Source organism: Hipposideros armiger, unplaced genomic scaffold (assembly GCF_001890085.2).
Source record: "Hipposideros armiger isolate ML-2016 unplaced genomic scaffold, ASM189008v1 scaffold_605, whole genome shotgun sequence".
In the NCBI taxonomy this organism is placed as follows: Eukaryota; Metazoa; Chordata; class Mammalia; order Chiroptera; family Hipposideridae; genus Hipposideros; species Hipposideros armiger.
Genome location: NW_017731955.1, coordinates 298,424 through 316,453, shown reverse-complemented (window position 1 = coordinate 316,453; position 18,030 = coordinate 298,424). Strand labels below are relative to the sequence as shown.

The window sequence follows — 18,030 nt, the reverse complement described above, 5'->3', positions numbered from 1 at the left end:
GCCAGGATTTTCTTTGTTTATTCTCCACTGTGTGACAATTCTAGTCAGATGGGGCACAGGAGTAAGGCTTGGAGTAGCTGGGTAAGTGAACAGGCTGACAGATTTGCCCACAACAGACTTACAGAAGCAGGAAAGGAGGGGTGCTACTGCCTGGGACAACTGAAGGGAAAGAGGCAATTTACTCACAAACTCTGACCATTCCCCCCACCCCTTTCTCAAAGCGAAGCTGGTGACCAACCTTCTGTGTGGCCTGGGGCTGGGGGAAGAATTCAGCCGCCTTCCCCAGCCCAGGAACCCACAGTAGGGCAGAGGGAAGGATGCTCTTGCCCACCCACACTCTTCCAGACTGCTGCCAGCATCTCGTTCGCGGAAGGGCGACCTATTTCACGCCCTGATTTATCCAGATAATTGTCTGCTCTTCCACATCTTGATCTCAACTTTCCTCCCATCCTGACACTGGGAAGGAAGGAGGATTCAGAAGCATCCATAGCCCAGACAACACTTGTGATTTCTCTAGAGTACAAGGAGAGATGCTCGGTTTTTATTTTCCTCAAAATGCCTAGCCAAATGCTTTAATTATCAATGCTGGTACACAGAGCCTTCAAGCTTCAACTTTCCATCTGCATCCTGCTGTGCAACTTTGGGCAAACCCCACCCTCACCCCTCCTCCAGACCTGTTTTCCCATCCTTCAATGTTAGCCTTGGAACCTTGCAAGCTCTGGTGTTACAAGTTGCACCAACCCCTTCATTCAGTGGGACTGGGAGGGAAGGCTACAAAGCCCCCTAGGACCACTGACCAAGTCTCTGTGTGCGGACTGGAAGGGAGGAGGTTCATAGCACCTGGTAAGAGAGCAGGCCAGAGGCCAGACAACGGAGACTCTTGGCGACTCTAGCACAATCTGGATCCATCCTGAACACAAGGCAAGCTAAGGGAGGAAGCAGGAACTAAAGGAAGAAGCCAGCCTGCTCCACTGCTCGCCAAGTTACTTCGTCCTTCAGCACCTTCACTGGGTGCTCTGCATTCTCAGCGTTTCTGCAGTGGAGAAGGAAGAAGGTGGACAGGTCCCAGTCTTTGTTAGAAGAATAAGGAAAGAGGCTCAGAACTCGGGGCTCCTCCTCTCTACCTCTCCAGAGACCCATTCCTAACCATTCCATCCCAGTTCTCCACACCCACAGCCCTCCAGCCTCTGCCCCAGACACCCCAAGAGAGGGGAGCACACTCTCGGACTCACACTGATACAGTCACAAGTATATATGTTAGCACAAACAGAATCACCCACACATACTGACACATACCAGTCGCCTCTCATACACAAACATATACATAGTCACAGACCCCCAAATATCCAAAAGGTACATACACACCTGTGGATTGTGATACTTGGAACCATCACCATAAAGTGGAAATCTACCATCCTTAACCCTTAAAACACCAAACATTTTTTTTACCTCAAATATGGTGATAATCACTTGTTTTACCTTTCCTTCAGTTTTCAACTACCAGAGTTAGATTGCTTGTAATGATGCTAGGCAGTTGTTTGCTACTTGTACCTCCAGTAAAACACCCAGCACACAGTAGGTGGTCAATAAATATTTGTGGAAGGAAGGAGCCAGAAAGGAAAGAGACCTCCAGGGCTGGAGGCAAATTAACTCGCCTGTGTTTGATCCTTACCAGGTAACTCCTCAGACAGGAAAACTGTTCTTGGACACAGACTGAGCCCTGATGCTGGCCTCACATTCTTCAGATGGTCAACAGAGGAATGGCGGGACCAAGATTCAAGGTGTAGATCAGAGGCCAGAGCAGCTGCCTGGGGCATATCAGAACCTGGAAGCAACCTTGCAGTCCATCTGCCCTGGCATTGCTATGTCGAAGATCCATGGATTTGCAAAAGGACACTCGGCATAGTCCTCCATCCTCCCGCCTGCCTGGGCTTCCACAAAGTGTGGCCGGCTGGGGCAGCAGGGATGTAGGGAGCTGGGCACAAAGCCGGCCCACCCATGCCTCTCCAGCCTTGGAATCCAACTCTTGTACCGAGAGTCCAGGTACTTGGATCCACTCCCCCGGCACGCAAAGGATCCGTTGTGTGATCTGGGCCTGGTCCCTTTCACTCCAAAGCAGAAAGTAGAGCCGTGTGGTCTTCAAGCCCTTCTAGGCTGCTGCCATCTGGGTCCGAGGCTAATTTAAACAATAACTTCACCAGCTGCCCTCTTTGACTGGAGTGACTAGGTGCAAGCAAGAACTAGCTCAAAAAGATTGGGAAGTTTGCATGGGACTCGCCATTGAGACGCGAACCCATAGGGCCCAGGTTAAGGGGCAGCCCCAAGAGAAAGCAGGGCGGGAGTGGGGTGGGGTCCCCCCACACCCAGCCGGGATCTGGCACATCTGCATCTGAATGGGATGGGGCATCTAACAAGGGGTCCTAACGACACCGACACCTGCTGGGGGAGAGAGGCGCAAAGCAGAGGTTCCTCCGTAAGTGGCCTCAAATTAATTTGAACAATAAGCCCTATACCCTCAGAACCCAAACCCCACTACCCCCCTCTCACACACATACACACACACACACACACACACAGTTAGGCAATGTCTACACAGATCATTTGAAATACGCTTTTCGGGGCTGCGGTGCTTTTTTAGGGATCAAAGAGACGAATTTAAATGTTTTGTTCCCCTCAAAAATTCGTCCTTTTTAATCCCAAGATCTGTGCAACAGGAATTCCAAAGATACTTCTAACTAGGTAGGCAGAAATGCTCCGGGGGTGAGGCCAGCCTGTGGCGATTTTCCAACATCGGGAAAACAAGCAGGGAGCAACAACGCCCCGGCTCCGCGTGGCAAAACGCGCGGGACCCTTGTAGCAGCAGCTAAACGCATCTCCCCTGCCACCCGCGCGTGCAGGATCTGACGCGCACCCCTCCGGAGCTGCGCAGGTCGGGTTAGCTGGGCAGCAGAGGGGGATGGACCGGACCGGTGAAGCCCGGGACCCTGTCGACATCCTCCAGGAGAATGAAATTGCGGCGGCAAGATTGGCGTGGCCGGGAGGAGGGCACGCGGCGCAGAACCCTGCCGCACCAAGAAAAGCAAAGGTGCGGACTGCTAGCGACTTCCGCTTGGAGTCCGTGTGGAGCGAAAAGAGAGCGCTCCGCAGAGACCCAGGACTCAGCTGGAAGAGGAGCGAAGGTCCGAAACAGCCCGTAGGGCGTCGGCGCCCAGTCCAGCCCCGAGGCGCAGGGACCCGAGAAGACCACCTTCCTCCCTCAGCAGTCCAAAGCTTCGGGCCCTCCCGAGCAGCCGCAGCCTCCCGCCTCAAGGCTTGCTTGGCTACGAAAGGAGGCGGTGCCCGCTCCGCCCCGCGCCGCGCCCACTAGCTGGCGGAAAAATTCGTTCCCGAAACCAGAGCTGGGAACCTGTCCTCCTTACAAGCTTTCTGTGTTGGTACGTGTCTGTGCCGACCTTAAAGGACAGAATAATTCCGCCCCCAAACTCCAATTAACATTTGTTTTGTTCTCAAATACTCTGATAGACGAAAAGTTTAGGTGGCCAAATTATCCTGTGACTTCTGCCCACTTTCAGTTCTCTTTCGCCGTTTCTCCAGAAATCTCAGAGCGCCAGCCCCCAGGATAAATGTGAGCTGGGTGTCATCATCCTGGATGGTCCTCCTGGACACATCTCCAGGTCCCAGCCTAAACAACCTTTTGAACCACGTATCCAAATAATTTAGACGCAAACCCAAACTCTCCTAGCTTCTCTTTGGCCGGGTGCGCAGGGTTTGAATTAAACTCCGAATCCGGTCCGTAAAGACCTATACGAGTTGCCTCCTCCCACCGCCCCCTAAGCTCTAGACTAGATCCGATCCTACGAGGCACGCTCCACACTCAAAACCTTTTCTCCCTTTCTCCCGCAGGGTCTCTCGTTTAAACAGCGTCGGCGCCTTTATGCGCCTGACCCTATGCGGAGGAAAACCCGCCTGATCGGTCATTGTCTGGTCCGAGACCGCCCCCACCCCTGCCGCAATCAGTGTCACAAAACGCCCCTTTCAACAGATTCCAAACCCTCTTCACCCGGGCTCACCGAGCCTTCAACTTCATTAAGTGCGCGCTGCGGCGGCGCTGGAGGAGGCGAAGTTTAAATAAACCCGAGCAGAGAAGGAGGAGGGGTGGGCCTGGGGAGGGTTGCTAGTTGAAGGGGAGAAAGTGGAGTGTTTTTGAAAAGGGGAAAAAAGTCATCAGGGGAAAAGCGCTTTGTAACCACGAAGACGCGCCTGCTGTGGCGAGAACAAATTGGATATGGAGGGGAAGTGTCCGCCCCCACCTCAATTCCCGCTCCTGGGTGGTCCGGGGTGCCCCAGGAGAAAGAAAAATGGGGAGGAATCGGCGGTGAAAAGAATTAACCACTTTAATTGGGCTGCAAGAGAGAAGTGGGAAGGGGCTCACCGATGTGCCTCGATCACCCAAACAAAATACCCTTCAATAATATAAAATAAAATAACTGCCCTTAGCGGTGGCTGAAAGGAGAATGTCAAAGTTTGAGAATCCAGGCTGTTCTCAGCCATAGAAAGTAAATCTGCAAGATGGGGGAAATTCTGCCCGGAAAGACCCCATCCCCCTCCTTGTGGCCTCGGGCCTCCCGGCGCCGGATGAAAAGGAATGAAATTGAACGAAATTGAACGAAATGAAGTGAAATTGACCAGTGAAATTCGCCAATTTTCTTCCCCTTTAAACTGCCCGCTCTCGGCAGCACTCTCTGAACCCCAGGCCGATATCTTGGCATTTTTTTCTCACCTCGAGAGATGAAGGTGTGCCCTGGATAGTTTCTTATTATTGTCACCGATTGTTGGGGCCTACAGGGGCAGAGGCTCAGCTATCTCCACCCAGACAGCCAGGGAACCCACAGCAGCCGCTGGAGGTGGGATGGCCTATTTCTCCCCCCTGGAGGCTGGCCTCCTAAGTAAGCCACCTTACACTGAACACCCACCCTGTGCACCCACAAGGTGGGAGGGAACCACTTACAGAGGCCCTTTGGTCTGGGAGAGGCGGGGAGAAAAACTGGAGGACTCTACTAGACAAATCTGCAATTCCCTCATCCTTCGTGCCCCTCCCTACAGTTCAGGTCCTAGGTGGGCTTTTGCCAGTTCCTAATTAACAGGTCACACAACCTAAAGGAGCACCAAATTCCAAACACCCTCCTCCCCTGCCCTTCGGCACCCAAATCTCTCAAGAACTATTTTTCTGATGTTTTACAATGCCAGTTGGGCATCAGTGGCTTCTTTCTGATCCCAGTCCTCAGCCATAATTATATCTGGTCCATATCTGTGCTTTATGATCCCCGGGGAAATTCGGGTCTGAGTTACAGGTCTGAGGTCCCAAACTTCCTAGAAGCCCCTGAAAGGGTGCATCTCACTATCTCCCAGTCCTCTTAATTCTACCTTTTCCTGATACAGACCCTCTAACACACGTAAACACCAAACAATACACTCGGATAAATTCACACACACACACACACACACACACACACATACAGTTTCACAAAGTCACACTGAGGAATCCAGTAAGATCTGCTGCTTTTCCTGGAAGTAGCAGTTGTGGAAATATCTCATCTATCCACCATCAGAGCTATGAATTGTGACTGGCTTAATTTTCTCTCTTTGAGAGAGGAAAAACCAATTGATAAAACTTTTACTTGACGCTTCAACCTAATATCTGGAAGTGACATTTTCATGGTAAATGAGATCATGTAAGCCACAAAGTGTCTTACTGAGGGCAAACACACGCAGTCACGTTACGCCTTCCTCAAGTGAAAAGACATTAAATCAAACTCAGCAACCGAAGTCAACTAAGCAGTCAGCAAGAGACCTCGATCCTACAATCAACAGACATTCCCTCTGTTTACCATTGAATCTAACCTTATCTTGGACTATTTAATAAAATTGTGGGAAGGTGGCCCACTGCATTCAATCTCCCTCCACTCGCGGTCTCTCAACAAGATGGAGGACAGGGCACCTCACCTCTGGCAGAAGAGCTGCATTTACCATATGCATCTCAAAGCTTGTCTGTCTCTCCTCCACTGGGGAAGGGGTTGAGAGTTAGGGGTCCCAATCACTCTTCCTCGGCCCTCGTGTATTCATTCTTTCCACCCTGATCCTGATTCTGACCCTCTTACTATAGGGTACTCTGTCCCTTCTTCCTCCTTTTCTGCTATTGGTAATGCCTAGGAATCTTGTTAAAGAGACCTGTACAGCTTCTCTCATCCTGCCCCTCTCAAGTTCTCTACATGTCTTCCTTCTCTCCCTGTCACTTGTCTCCCAACACTTGCCCTCTACTTGTGTCTATTTTCTGTGAAGGCAGAACTGCCTGTTTTGCACCTCCATATTTCTCCTTTCCTATGACCTCAGTTGAATGTACAAAGAGCTACAAAGTAACCATCTTTGTTTAACCCAAAGCATCGCCTCTCAGCCAACAAGCTTGCAAATCTGGCCATTGGGAGTCCCAGGCACAGGCAGCTAGCTGGGAGGCTCAAAGGGCTTATGGAAGACTCCAGCCGGTCCAATGGCTTTGCACTCTGGCAAAAGGTTCTGGTTATGAGCATGGCTCAAGGGTTGGTGATGCTTACCCTAAAAGAGTACACTCTCTCCTGTAGCACGTACTGCACCTTTAACCCCCTCAGGCTAGAAAAGAGAAGGGTTTCACAGTCCCCAATTCAAGCCTTTCACTCTGACTGTTCCATGGGGGAGGAGAGGGAAGAGGGGATCAAAGAAGGCCCCACAGTGGCCAAACAGAAACCTCTCTCCTCTTAGGGACACAGAAAGAGACAGTGACAGAATCACAGAGACACACGTCCACGGACACACAAAAATAAACATAGATAATCTGAAATACAACTCACTTCCCACCAAAACAAAAGGGCACTAAGGCACGGATACGTGAGTGACCCAGACAAACAAACACAAATCACAAGCTCCATAAAAGCCTCCACACACAGTGGCATACGGAAAATGCATCAAGAAACACAGTCACTCAAATTGTACTTAATGGGCGTAGTGTCCATAAGCACTAGGCATTCTTCGTATCTGCCCAGGCCACGCTGAAGTCTGGACTTGAAGGAGATGAGACTCCCCAGACGCATGTAAAACAAAACCTCTCTGCGGAACCGCAGGCAGAAACTTTCCTGGACCAGAGCGAAAACGAAAGTGCTGGAGGGGTCACAGGGCCTCCCAGAGTCCAGGTCCATTAACAGCAAAGGCCAAGGCAATAGTGTCCCCTGTACCTGACAAGCCCAAACCCTCCTCTGCCTGCCTGGGCTGCTCAGGGCCCTTCCTCAGTCCACCTCTGCCCCGAAGCTGGGGATCTTCTGCACCAGCCCTGACTGGGAAAAAGAGGAGTGCAGGCAAGCAGACAGAGCTGGTGACTGCTGGAGTTCACATACATTTATTCAATTGACACCAAAAGGAAAGGGGGAGGGGAGTGGGGAGAGACAGATTTTTCTTTTCTTCCACACAAACCATCAGATGATTTCACAGTCTCCCCGTAATGGAGAAGTCTAAATCAATGCACACCCAGTGGACAGAGAACGCAGATAGCAGCCCGCTGTACAGATATTTACACATAATTACAGGACCCCCTGCCACAGGATGTGCCCTGCCCACCCCACCCCCACCTCTCCAGTCCCTGACCCAGACCCTCCTCTCCCACCCCAACCTCATTGCCTTTAGCTACAATAAATATCCCAGGGCCTGGGACAGAGCAGAACGCTGAGAGGGCTGCTGGCCCTGGTTGGCTGGACCCAGCCGGCCACGGGAAAGGGGAAAAGTTCCTTCAAAAGCACCCCAACACAAAAGAAGAAGGATGCTCCCGACTGGAGTGAGATCCAGGGTTTCCGCAGGGCTTGTGGAGACCCCTGGCTTCACCTCTCCGTTCAGCTTCGCCTGTGTAGACACAGCTTTAGTTTTCAGAGAACGAACTTCCTTGGAAAACAGCAAGAAAAAAAAACGTTGAAATTTTCTTTTAAGCACGAAGCGGATAATAGGTGTCTTTAAATTATAATATTGGACAAGCAGGGCCTCAAAGTCGGGGAAGGAGGGAGAGGCAGAGAGGAAGACCTCCTGGCGCAGTTGGTGTTTCTGGCGGGATCCTCGGGGCCTGGGCGGGCATCTCTCCGGGAAAGCGTTCTTCCGGGGCTACCAGAGGCACAGAGGCTGGGAAAAAGCGAAGACTCCCCCTCCCCCTTTTCTGCTCAAACTGGAATGGGATCATGGCTTGCGACCTTCCGTCGCGTAGACCCGGGCCTCTTCTTGAGAGATGGAGCCCGCTTCGTCCCAACTATCAGATTCTGAGCGTGGAGCCTGAAGTGCCAAGTCACGCGCGCCGGCCCAAGGTCTGGAGACTTCATAAATAGACTCCCTGAGTTCCGCTGGGACCGCAGAAGTTCCCGGGAGAGGCTGAGGAGTGCGGGCCTAAGTGGCCCTGAGCACGAGGCAGTTCAGAAGTGGCAACCACTCAGACCCGCGACTTTGCCGGCAAACGGGGACCCTGAGGACAGGAGCGCGTCCCCGGGGTGCGAGAGGCGGATGTGGCCGGCCACTGGAGCTAGGGCCGGGGCAGTCAGCATGGCCAAGACCTGGGCTTGACCCCCAGGGCCAGCCGCCGCCGCGAACGGCGATCCCGGCGAGCCCTCGCCTCCGCCCGGGGGTGCTGCCCCGCCGCCACCGTGGCCCATGATGTGGTCTATAGAGAAGGAAGGCCTCTGACCGGCCCCGGCACCCCCGGCGCCCGCACCACCGCCCGCGTCCGTCTTGAGGCCCTGGCGCAGGAGTGCGGTGGACAGACCAGCCGCGGTGCCGGCTGCGGGAGGGCTCAGTGACGCGGGGTAGAAAGCTTTGGCGCAGCCCAGCTCCGCGCCCAGGAAGGCGGGCAGGCCTGCGGGACCCGGACCCGGGCCCGACCCTGTGCCCGGGGCAGGCGCAGGGGCCGGTGCAGAGGCTGCGCCTGCGAACACCGAGGCTGTCGGAGGTCCGGGTGGAGGCGCAGCGGCACGACCTGGGGGGACCGACAGCTGGCAAGGCGCGGCTGCGGCTGCGGCGGCGAAAGCGAAGGCGTGCGAGTGTGGATGTGGATGCGGGGCCGGGCCTGGCGGGGGGGCACCATAGGCAGGGAGCGCCAACCCGTAGCCGTAGCCGTAGGCGCCGTAAGCGGCGAAGCCCGGCAGGAAGGCGCCGGGGTCCCCCGCCGCAGCAGCCCCGCCACGCAACAGCAGCTCCGGGTGAGGGTGCGTGTGTGGATGCGGCGGCGGGAGCGGCTGCCGCTTGAAGCGCTTGCGGCGCCGCAGGAAGCTGCCGTTGTCGAACATGTCGGCCGACTCCGGGTCCAGCGTCCAGTAGTTGCCCTTGCCCGGGTTGCCCGGCTCGCGGGGGATCTTGACGAAGCAGTCGTTGAGCGAGAGGTTGTGGCGGATGCTGTTCTGCCAGGCGGGGAACTTCTCCCGGTAGTAGGGGAAGCGGCCGCTGATGAACTCGCAGATCTCGCTCAGCGTCAGCCGCTTCTTGGGGCTCTGCAGGATGGCCATGGTGATGAGCGCGATGTACGAGTACGGCGGCTTCACCAGCGGGCTCCTCTGAGCCCCGGGCCCCCGCCGAGCCCGGCCCGGGGCTTCCCGCTGCGGCCGCCGCCCCCCGGGGCGCTAGAGCGCGGGGCTCGGCGTCCGAGCAGCCGCCGGACTCCTCGTCCTCAGCTGCGTCCGCTTCGGCTTCCTCCGAGGGAGGCTCGGGGCCGTGCGGGAGCGCGTCCCGGGGGGCGCGGGGCCCGGAGCGGGCAGGGAGTTCCCCGCCACCACTGCCGCCGCCGCCGCCTCCCACCACGTCTATGTCTGCGTCGGCCTCGGACAGTGCGGCCGGGGAGCTCTCGGAGGACATGATCTCGCAGCAGCAGCTGCCCAGGGTCATGGTGCCGCCGCCGCCACCGCCGTTCTCCGGCTCCGCTCCGGCCGCGGCTCGGGCTCCGCTGCGCTGCCTCTGGGGCGAGAGTGTTTTGCGCGCGGGCGGGGAGGGGGCGGGGGACTGAGGCGGGCAGGGAGGGGTGTCCCCCAGCTCCGAAGCGCCCCCTCGTGGCCCAACTCGGCCTCTGTCACCTCTCGGTGAGCGCCCGACTGGCGGCTCTTTCCGCTGCCTCGGGAGCCGGAGCCCAGGCCTGCACCCGGGGCGCGGGCGGAAGGAGCTGAGGCTTCCCCTCACCCTGACCGTTCTCGGCCCCCTGTCCCCACAGAGGTGGCGGGCGGGGGGCGGGGGAGGAGGGTCAGGGGATTTGTCCCTCCCGCCGAGCTGCTGCCTAAGGCGGAAGAGCGCGAGCCCGGGGCGGAGCTCCCTGAGCGGGTGGGGCGGGGCGGGAGGAGCCGGACCGAGTGCCTCCACTGAGGGGCCCGGCGGGAACAAACAGCTGCGGCGGCGGGAGCTCGGCTCCGGTGGCCGGAGGCGGGTCCTCCTTTTCCCCGCAGACCCCGTGAACTCTCCGTTCCCTGGAGCTGCTGCCTTCACTGCGCTCAGCCCCTGGATGTTAAGGTTCACGCGGGCGCCAGCCAGAGCCGGGAGAAGGAGCGACAGCCCTCACCCTTCATCTGTCCCCCAGGCAGCGTCCGGACCTACACCGTGGGAGCGGGGCCCGCCGGAGCCGGAGCGGCTTCCGGCCCAAGGAGAGACACACTTCAGTGAGCGCGAGGAGCAAACTTCGAGCTCTTCTCGGGCCTCGGAGAGGTGAGAGATTCCGACTGCTCCCCGCTCCTCCCCTCCAAGGCCGAGACCCAGCCACCCATCCCCTTGTCGCGCCGCAAGACTCTGGACGCGGGAGTGTGCGCAGGGAGACCCGGGGAGTGCGCCGCCTACCCTTTGCTCCCTTCCCGAAGCTTCTCTGCGGCGCCCGCATTCCGGGAGCGTGGACCCGGCCATCGCCCTGAATTTGCCTGTACTCCAACCTTTTTCTGTCTTGGTATCCATTTGTCTCCGGTTCTGTGACTCTCTGTCTTCCTCGCCCTCGATGAATCTTTGTCTCCGTTTTCTGTGGAAACCTTCCTTGCATTTGCTTGGATGTGTGTTCGTGGGTCTGGGAATCCCTCACTCAGTTTTCCCCTCTCCCCCACTCCTAGTCGCACTGAAGGTCTGTCTCCCAACTTTCTGGCGGGACTTGTAGGCTCTACAGACAAGCCGCAGGACCCCCACGGAGACCTCCCTCAGTGAACCCTGACCCTCAGCCCGGGCCAGTGTTGCCTTCATCTCAAGATCCTGTGCACACCAGGTTGGTTTTGTGCCCTTTTTCTCTCCAGCTGGGTCCCTTTCCATCCCATTAGGCCTCTTTCTTTTCTTGGCCTCCCTCCATGAACCCAGCAACGAGTAGCACCAGCTCAGACTGGGCCCATCTCAACCTCTAGGGAGGTGAAGGGGAAGATGGGCACTGGATGCGGTCAAGAACTGAGCCGATGGATGGGTTGCTGCCCCGACAGCGCCGCGCAGTGGTCAAAGCTCCGGCATGCGAGGCCTGAGACCCAGCTGCGCTCCACTGTCACTAGGCTGTATGATAGTCAACAGGTCACTTCCCCTTCCCAGCCTCAGTTTCCTGCTCTGCATAGTAGTAAAGATCTGGGACCCTGGAGTCAGGCTGCTGGAGTCCCAATTCTGGCTTCACTACTTACCAGCTCTGTCCCCTTGGATAAGTTTCTTAACCCTTTTCAAAATCCCTCTGTTTTTGACTCTGTAAAAATGAGATTAAAAACACCTTCGTTGTGACTAATATGCAAAAGTAAGTAACCAAATCACTCTGGGCTACTTTTGAAGAGGGTATTGGAGCACTTTGCAGACTCTTGGCAAGAGAGAAAGGGGTTGGGGATGGTGTAGTCTCCCACCTGATCTCAAGCCGTGGTCCAGCCCCCTATTGGTTTACCACTGCCATCTCCAGTCAGCATGCTAAATTAGGTCCCCTGTAAATAAACACTGAGAGCAGAGTGGGAGGGAATTTGCATCCCCTGCCAGCTGTATGTCAGCAATGGTCTGTGTGTGAGTGGATGAATTCTCCCTTCATCTAACAGCAGCCTCTAATCTATGGAATAATCTGATGTAAATCTAACTCTCCCATTCCACAGGTGGGGCAACAGAGGCCCAGAGGGGGGAAGGGACCTTCCTAGGCTCCTCCAAGACAGCAGGGCCAGATGCAGCGCTTGTCAGGGAATCCTTATGATAAAGTTCCCCATCCTCCTCAGCCAGAGGAGGGTGAAAGGCAGGTCTGGCTGCTCATATCCTGTGAGACCAAGTCCTCTGCCCCGCTTTCCCAGACCAAGAGACTCCAACTAGTGTGCTGGGCTTGCATAAACACTGTCCTTGAGAAAAAAAGAAGAGGTCCAGTCCTCAAGTCATGGACAAGAAATTGGGCAGGGACTAGTTGTCCTGGAATTGGAATTTCCTAGGTGATAGGGCTCTCCAGAAAAAAAAGGGGGGGGGAGGGGTGGCTTTGGAGAAAAGTTTCTTCTTAATGAGTCCAGATAAATTCATATACGTAGGGTTGCTAGGTTTCGCAGATTAATTTCATCTGGCAACTCTACACATACCCCAAGCTTGCTCGTTACTACATGAAGATCTGTCACTTCACAGACACCCCACAGTCTACCATATTACCAACTCCAGCCCAGCTCAGCTCTGCGAGTGTCTAGGTTAAGGGAGAGAACACCAGGACTGGCACAATCCTACTCCATCTCACCTTCTAAATGTCTTCATTTCTGAAATGTCAAATGTGAGTAAGTAGCTTCCTTCCTTGCCAGAGCCCTCCTGGTTCCCCAGGCTCCAGGCCCCCGCCCAGCTTCATGGTAAGACTTCCGTGATTGAAGCATTTGCTGCCCAGATATCCTGGTTCTAATGCTCCAGGCAGAACTCTACAGAGCAGTTGCAGCTGTCAGCCCTTGCCTCTGCCTGGCCCAGTTCCACATGTGTTGCTGCTGAGACCCAGGTTGGTGAAAGGGGACACAGACACCCAACCCATGTTCTGCAAGGTGGGAGTGGGGCATATCTCAAGGAATCATCCAGACCCTTCAAACACACACACTGCTACAGGAGTGGAAATCTAGACCCCAGAGATCATCTGACTTGCCAGGCTTTTGAAGGGTCCCGAGTTGGGTCGGACTCGGGTGTGGGGACCCCCCCAGCCCCAACCTGACCTGTTTTTCCAAATGACTGCTTAGCCCCTGAGTGTTTTGAACAATGCCAGGAATAAATTAACTGGGGGCCGATAGAAGGGAGACTCAGGATTCGTTTAGTTTCTGCCTTTCTCCCTGGCTCCAGCCTTTCTCATATCTGTGACCCTGTGTGAGTCTGTCACTCCCCTCCGTGAAAACCTGGGCGCTTTCCCAGAAGATTGGGTTCCAGCACCCATGCCTACAGCCTCCAAGAAGCAGGAGGCAACAGGCTCTGTGGGTCTTGGTTACAGCGTCGCTCACTGGTCGTGCCCAGCCTCTTCCTTAGTCTGCCTCGCAATTTGGCAGCCTCCCTTGAGCAGCCCAGAAACGATTGGGAGGAAGCGGTGGGGTGGGGAGAGATGCCTCTTCGAGGGTTTTCTACTCCAAAATGTTTGGATAACCGGGGAGAAGTTGTTGCGTGTTTATTGAGATGCGTTGCTATCAGTGTCGTCCCTCCTACGATGGCTCCTCCCTTCCCTTCTTGTGGTCCCAGTTGGCGTGCTGTTCTCCTCGGCTTGGGAGAAATGAGAGCTCTCAGATGATTATGAGAATATAATTAAGTCAGTCTCGAAACTGGTGAAGAGCGGCACTGAGCTAGCTAGAGGCGGTGGCTGAGCGGACGAGCACACGCGGCCTTCCCACGGCTGGAGTTCCGCTAGCGCGGAGGTCCGCCCCTCTGTGCGGCGCAGCTGCAAAGTGCGGCCTGAGGTGGGCAGGGGTACACCAGGCCTGCACACTTTTCTCATTTTTTTTTTCCACAAACCTGGCCAGCCTCGAAGAAAGCGACGAGACCCGCGCAGCCGCCCCCTCTTCCCGCCCCTCTACGGGGCTGCAGCTCTGGAGCCAGCTGGCTATTTGGCAGCAGCCACCACAACGCCGGACCCCAGATCTTCGCCTACTACAGAGCGATCGGCGCCCTCCGCCCGGCTGGGAGGTGAGAGACTCCAGATCGTGTGACCCGCAAGGCGAGCCTCAGGCAGTCGGACTCCCTGGAGCGGGACTCCGCATCAGGGTTCAGGGAGAGGCTGGGCCCTCTGCGAACACAGCACTGGTGGGACCTCCACCGTGTGCGCCTTCACCGCCAGTCCACCTGTCCACCCTCAGGGGTCGGGCACCTCTACGGCAACCCCCACACCTGCGTACCACCTCCACTTCTCTGAGGAGTGTCTCTTTCCTTCCATTACGACGCCTGGCCACGGTCCTGTCCCAGACACCTACCCTGGGACTACGTGGTGAGGGGCTCGCACCCAACGGCCCGAGCACTGCGTGGCGGTTGAGACCAGGGCGACTCTCCTTCGTGGGAAGAGGGTTGCCGGCTCAGGAGACGGTGAAAACAGCGCAGCTCCCAAAACGCCGGGTCTGAGGCAGGTTTCGCAGCCACCGCGGTAGAGCAGGCTGCACGCTCTTGGGAGACGCGCACAGGACAGGGGACTAGAGGACGTTTCCAGGTGCGTTGGAGAGGGAGCCTCAGGTCTAAGTGCCCCTGGTGTCTAAGTTTATCCTGGGTTTCCCCGTCTGAGGGCCTGTTTCATTGTCCACTTGTGTGTTGTGGGCCTGACCCTACGGGAGACCGTAGCTCTGAATGCCTGAGTACTTCCCTGAGCAACCGGCGCCTGTCCTGAGTCCTCCCCGCCCGAACGCACGATCTGTGTCGGGGACTGCCCTGAAGGACTCGCCTTTACCCCAGGGCCTGAAGAGATTCGACCTGGTCAGGGAACTGCAAACCCGCTTCCAGCCCGCAGTGACACCCCGGTAGGGAAGGAGGTGTGAGGGTGCGAACCTGGATAGGGGTCTGGGACGATGCTGGGACAATGGGGAGAGCGTATAGAGGCCATGCTGCAGGCAGCCTGGTGTACTGTAGCGGCGGCCTCTTTGTGACCAATTACATGCCGCCAGCTGAAGCAGCAAATCTAGGGAACCCGATGCCCTTCCGGAGCCTTGAATTGGAGCAGGGTAGGAGGGGGCAGATCCGTCCTAATACGGCCCGCTAGGCAACACACACGCAAACACACACACACGCCGTCGCATTTAGCCTTTCGGAGCCCCAGGCAGGGTAACCAAGGCTTGCCTGGACGGGGAAGCATTGCTGGTTGCCCGAGCCCTCGGGAGCAGACGCGGAGCCGCGTAAGCCCCACAGAAGCAAAACAAGGGACCGGCGAGAGTCCTTGCCTTGCCGCTCCGATGCTGGCGACGGATTCCTGGGGAACAGCGCCCTCTGGAGGAGCCGCGCATCCACGCAGAGTCAGGAACTGAACCACCAGTTCTGGGACCAGAGTTCCCCGTTCCCCACCCCACCCCTTTGGCAAAGTCATCCGGAGACTCGTAACCTCCGGACCTCTCTTTGCGCATGCTTGCTGTCTTTCCCAACCTGTATCCATGCTTTCAAAACCCTGTTCAAATCCCTCCTCCAGAAAGAAGCCTTCTCAAGAGCCCAACCCATATTCCCCTCGTCCCGCTCTGAGCATTTCAGAACCTAAAACCTGAACCCTCAACTCCAGTGCTCGCATCATGCACTGCAGAGCCGAACTTCCTGCCTCGCCCTTCCCCAATGAGACCATTAATCCATTCACTCCACTCACCCTTTGCATTCCATGCTGTGTGCGCTGTTTTTCTTCCCCCACCCCAAAAAAGTAAGACTGAAGTCGTTTATCTCAAAATGGGATAAAACTAGATTCTCAAAGTTTGTTTTCCATATGAGGAACTTGAGACCCAGAGAGGAGGCTGACTTGCCCAAGGTAATACAGAACATTGGTAGTAGAGGTGGAACTACATCCCTAGTCGCCCGTTTCCCAAACCAGACCTCTCTCCATGTCACCTGGATGGGGAACCAGTAATGTGGGAGATGGCTCATTTTAAGGGGTGAGGACTGGTTAGGGGAGTTTTGACATAGGAGAGGGGAAATGCAGGAGGGAACTTGGGGGAGGGCGGGGTCACGGCTCCAAGATGGAGGCAGTAACTGGAAGGAAGGGAGGACAAAGTTTCACCAGGAGGTCAGACTCTTCCTTTTCCCAACCCCAGGCCAAAGCAAGCTGCTTTGAAGGGCACCATATTTCAGGGGTTGGCTGAATGTCTTAACATCAACAGGCAGGTCAACCGGAGGCTGGGAACAGTATCAATTTAGGGAAATGCCACCCTCCTCTCTGTCACTGGAAGGGAGGGAGGGGCTGAGAAACCTCTGCTGCTAAGACACACTGAAAGATGCTGTGATGCTAGATCAGCCTGAGGCGGCCATCTGGTGCTTGCAGTTATAAAGTTGAGACACTGAGAGGGTTATTTGTGTGTAATTTGCATGAGGCCTCAGTGATTCCTGCCCTGCAGTTTGAAGCCTTCTCAGAGATGCTACTAGTGCTTGTCTGCACAGGCTACCAGGCAGCCTGGCCCCTGTCTGCATGTCCAGCCTCACCTGTAACCCCTATACTCCACTCACACCTGATTTCTCCCTTCTCACTTCTTCACTTTTGCACTAGGCTCACTCCTGCCTGACCTACTCCTACTAATTCTCCGTCCATTTCAAATGCCAAGCTTTATGAGCTGTTTCCCCCAACAACACTGCACACTGGCCAGGCTGTGAGAGCCTCCTCCCTCTGCTTCCAAAGACTTAACTCCCTCTGTTGTCATGAGTCTGTCATCCTCTGTCGACTGTGAGCTCCTTCAGAGGTCTTCATCCTCATCTTTCCTCCTCTACAAAATGGGGAAAAGAATTGTATCTATGTTATTGAATGGTTGGGAGGATTAAATGAGATAATGCTTATAAAGTATTTAACTCAGTACCTGAAACTTTGAAAGAGCTCAATAAATGTTTCTCATCATCATCATCGTTATTAATTATTCTACCTTCTGCCAGGCACAAAACCTAACACATAGTAGGTACTCAATAAATGTTAGATATGTGGTCATATGAACGAATGAATGAATGAATGAATGGTGTTACATATATCTTCCTCTTGTCTAAGACGCCCCAGAAAGCTAGCTTACATCATCACTAGAAATGTGTTCTCTAAGGACATTGTTTCTCCCCTATGGGTCCTCCTCCCTGAAGGGAGAAAAACATGTCCCCCTATCAAAGAGAGTTTTTCTATGGTCTCTGACCCCAGCAGCCATTGGATTTCTCTCTTGTGCTCTCTGCCTCAGTTTCCTTCTTTTAAAATGGTAGTGACAAATTTCCAGTTGTGAAATAATTCTTGAGGATGTAATGTACAGCATAGGGAATAGAGTTGATAACATTGGTAATAACTTTGTATGGTAACATATAGTTACTGGACTTATTGTGGTGATCACTTTGTAAGGTATATGAATGTTGAATCTCTATACTGTATACCGGAAACTAATATAATACTGTATTTCAATTACAACTAAAAATAAAATGTTTTAAGATAAAGTGGTTGTGACCAATTGTATCAGCCAAACCCTGCCAAAATCTTCCAGGGGCTCCCCACTGATTATAAGGTAAAACTCAATCTCCTGGGCCGGCCCGGTGGCACGTTGGTTAAGAGTTGGCTTGAAAGCGCAAGCTCTGAGCAGCAGGGCCCCAGTCCAGATCCCACATTAGGGCCAGTGATGCTGCGCCCTCTACAGTTAAGATGGTGAACAACAGCTCGACCTGGAGCTGGGCTGCCATGAGTCGCGGGTTATGGCGTAGGCTGCAGTGGGGCTGCAGTGGGCTGCCATAAGCTACCGTGACTGGCCGGCAGCCAGCGTGAGCTGCCGTGAGCCACTGTGAGTGGCCGTCCAGTGGCCAGCAAGCAACTGCCTCACCCGAGAAGAGTGCAATGATAATACTAACATGGGCCAGTGAAGCGACGTCCTCCACAACTAGACTGAAGAACAAAGG

General features: G+C 55.1%; 2 protein-coding genes across 2 annotated transcripts; one reads left to right on the top strand and one right to left on the bottom strand.

Moving 5' to 3' along the window:
* Positions 1 to 7,692: 7,692 nt before the first annotated feature.
* Positions 7,693 to 9,995, bottom strand: FOXD2 (forkhead box D2). Its single transcript, XM_019624738.1, is given in 2 exon segments — positions 7,693 to 9,606; positions 9,608 to 9,995. Coding segments are annotated over 2 exon segments (1,458 nt in total). The 5' UTR covers positions 9,934 to 9,995; the 3' UTR covers positions 7,693 to 8,474.
* Positions 9,932 to 17,448, top strand: LOC109371959 (uncharacterized). Its single transcript, XM_019624745.1, has 3 exons — positions 9,932 to 10,015; positions 10,253 to 10,737; positions 13,971 to 17,448. The coding sequence occupies exons 1-3, from the start codon at positions 9,932 to 9,934 to the stop codon at positions 14,560 to 14,562; spliced, it is 1,161 nt and encodes a 386-aa protein (XP_019480290.1). The 3' UTR covers positions 14,563 to 17,448.
* Positions 17,449 to 18,030: the final 582 nt, after the last annotated feature.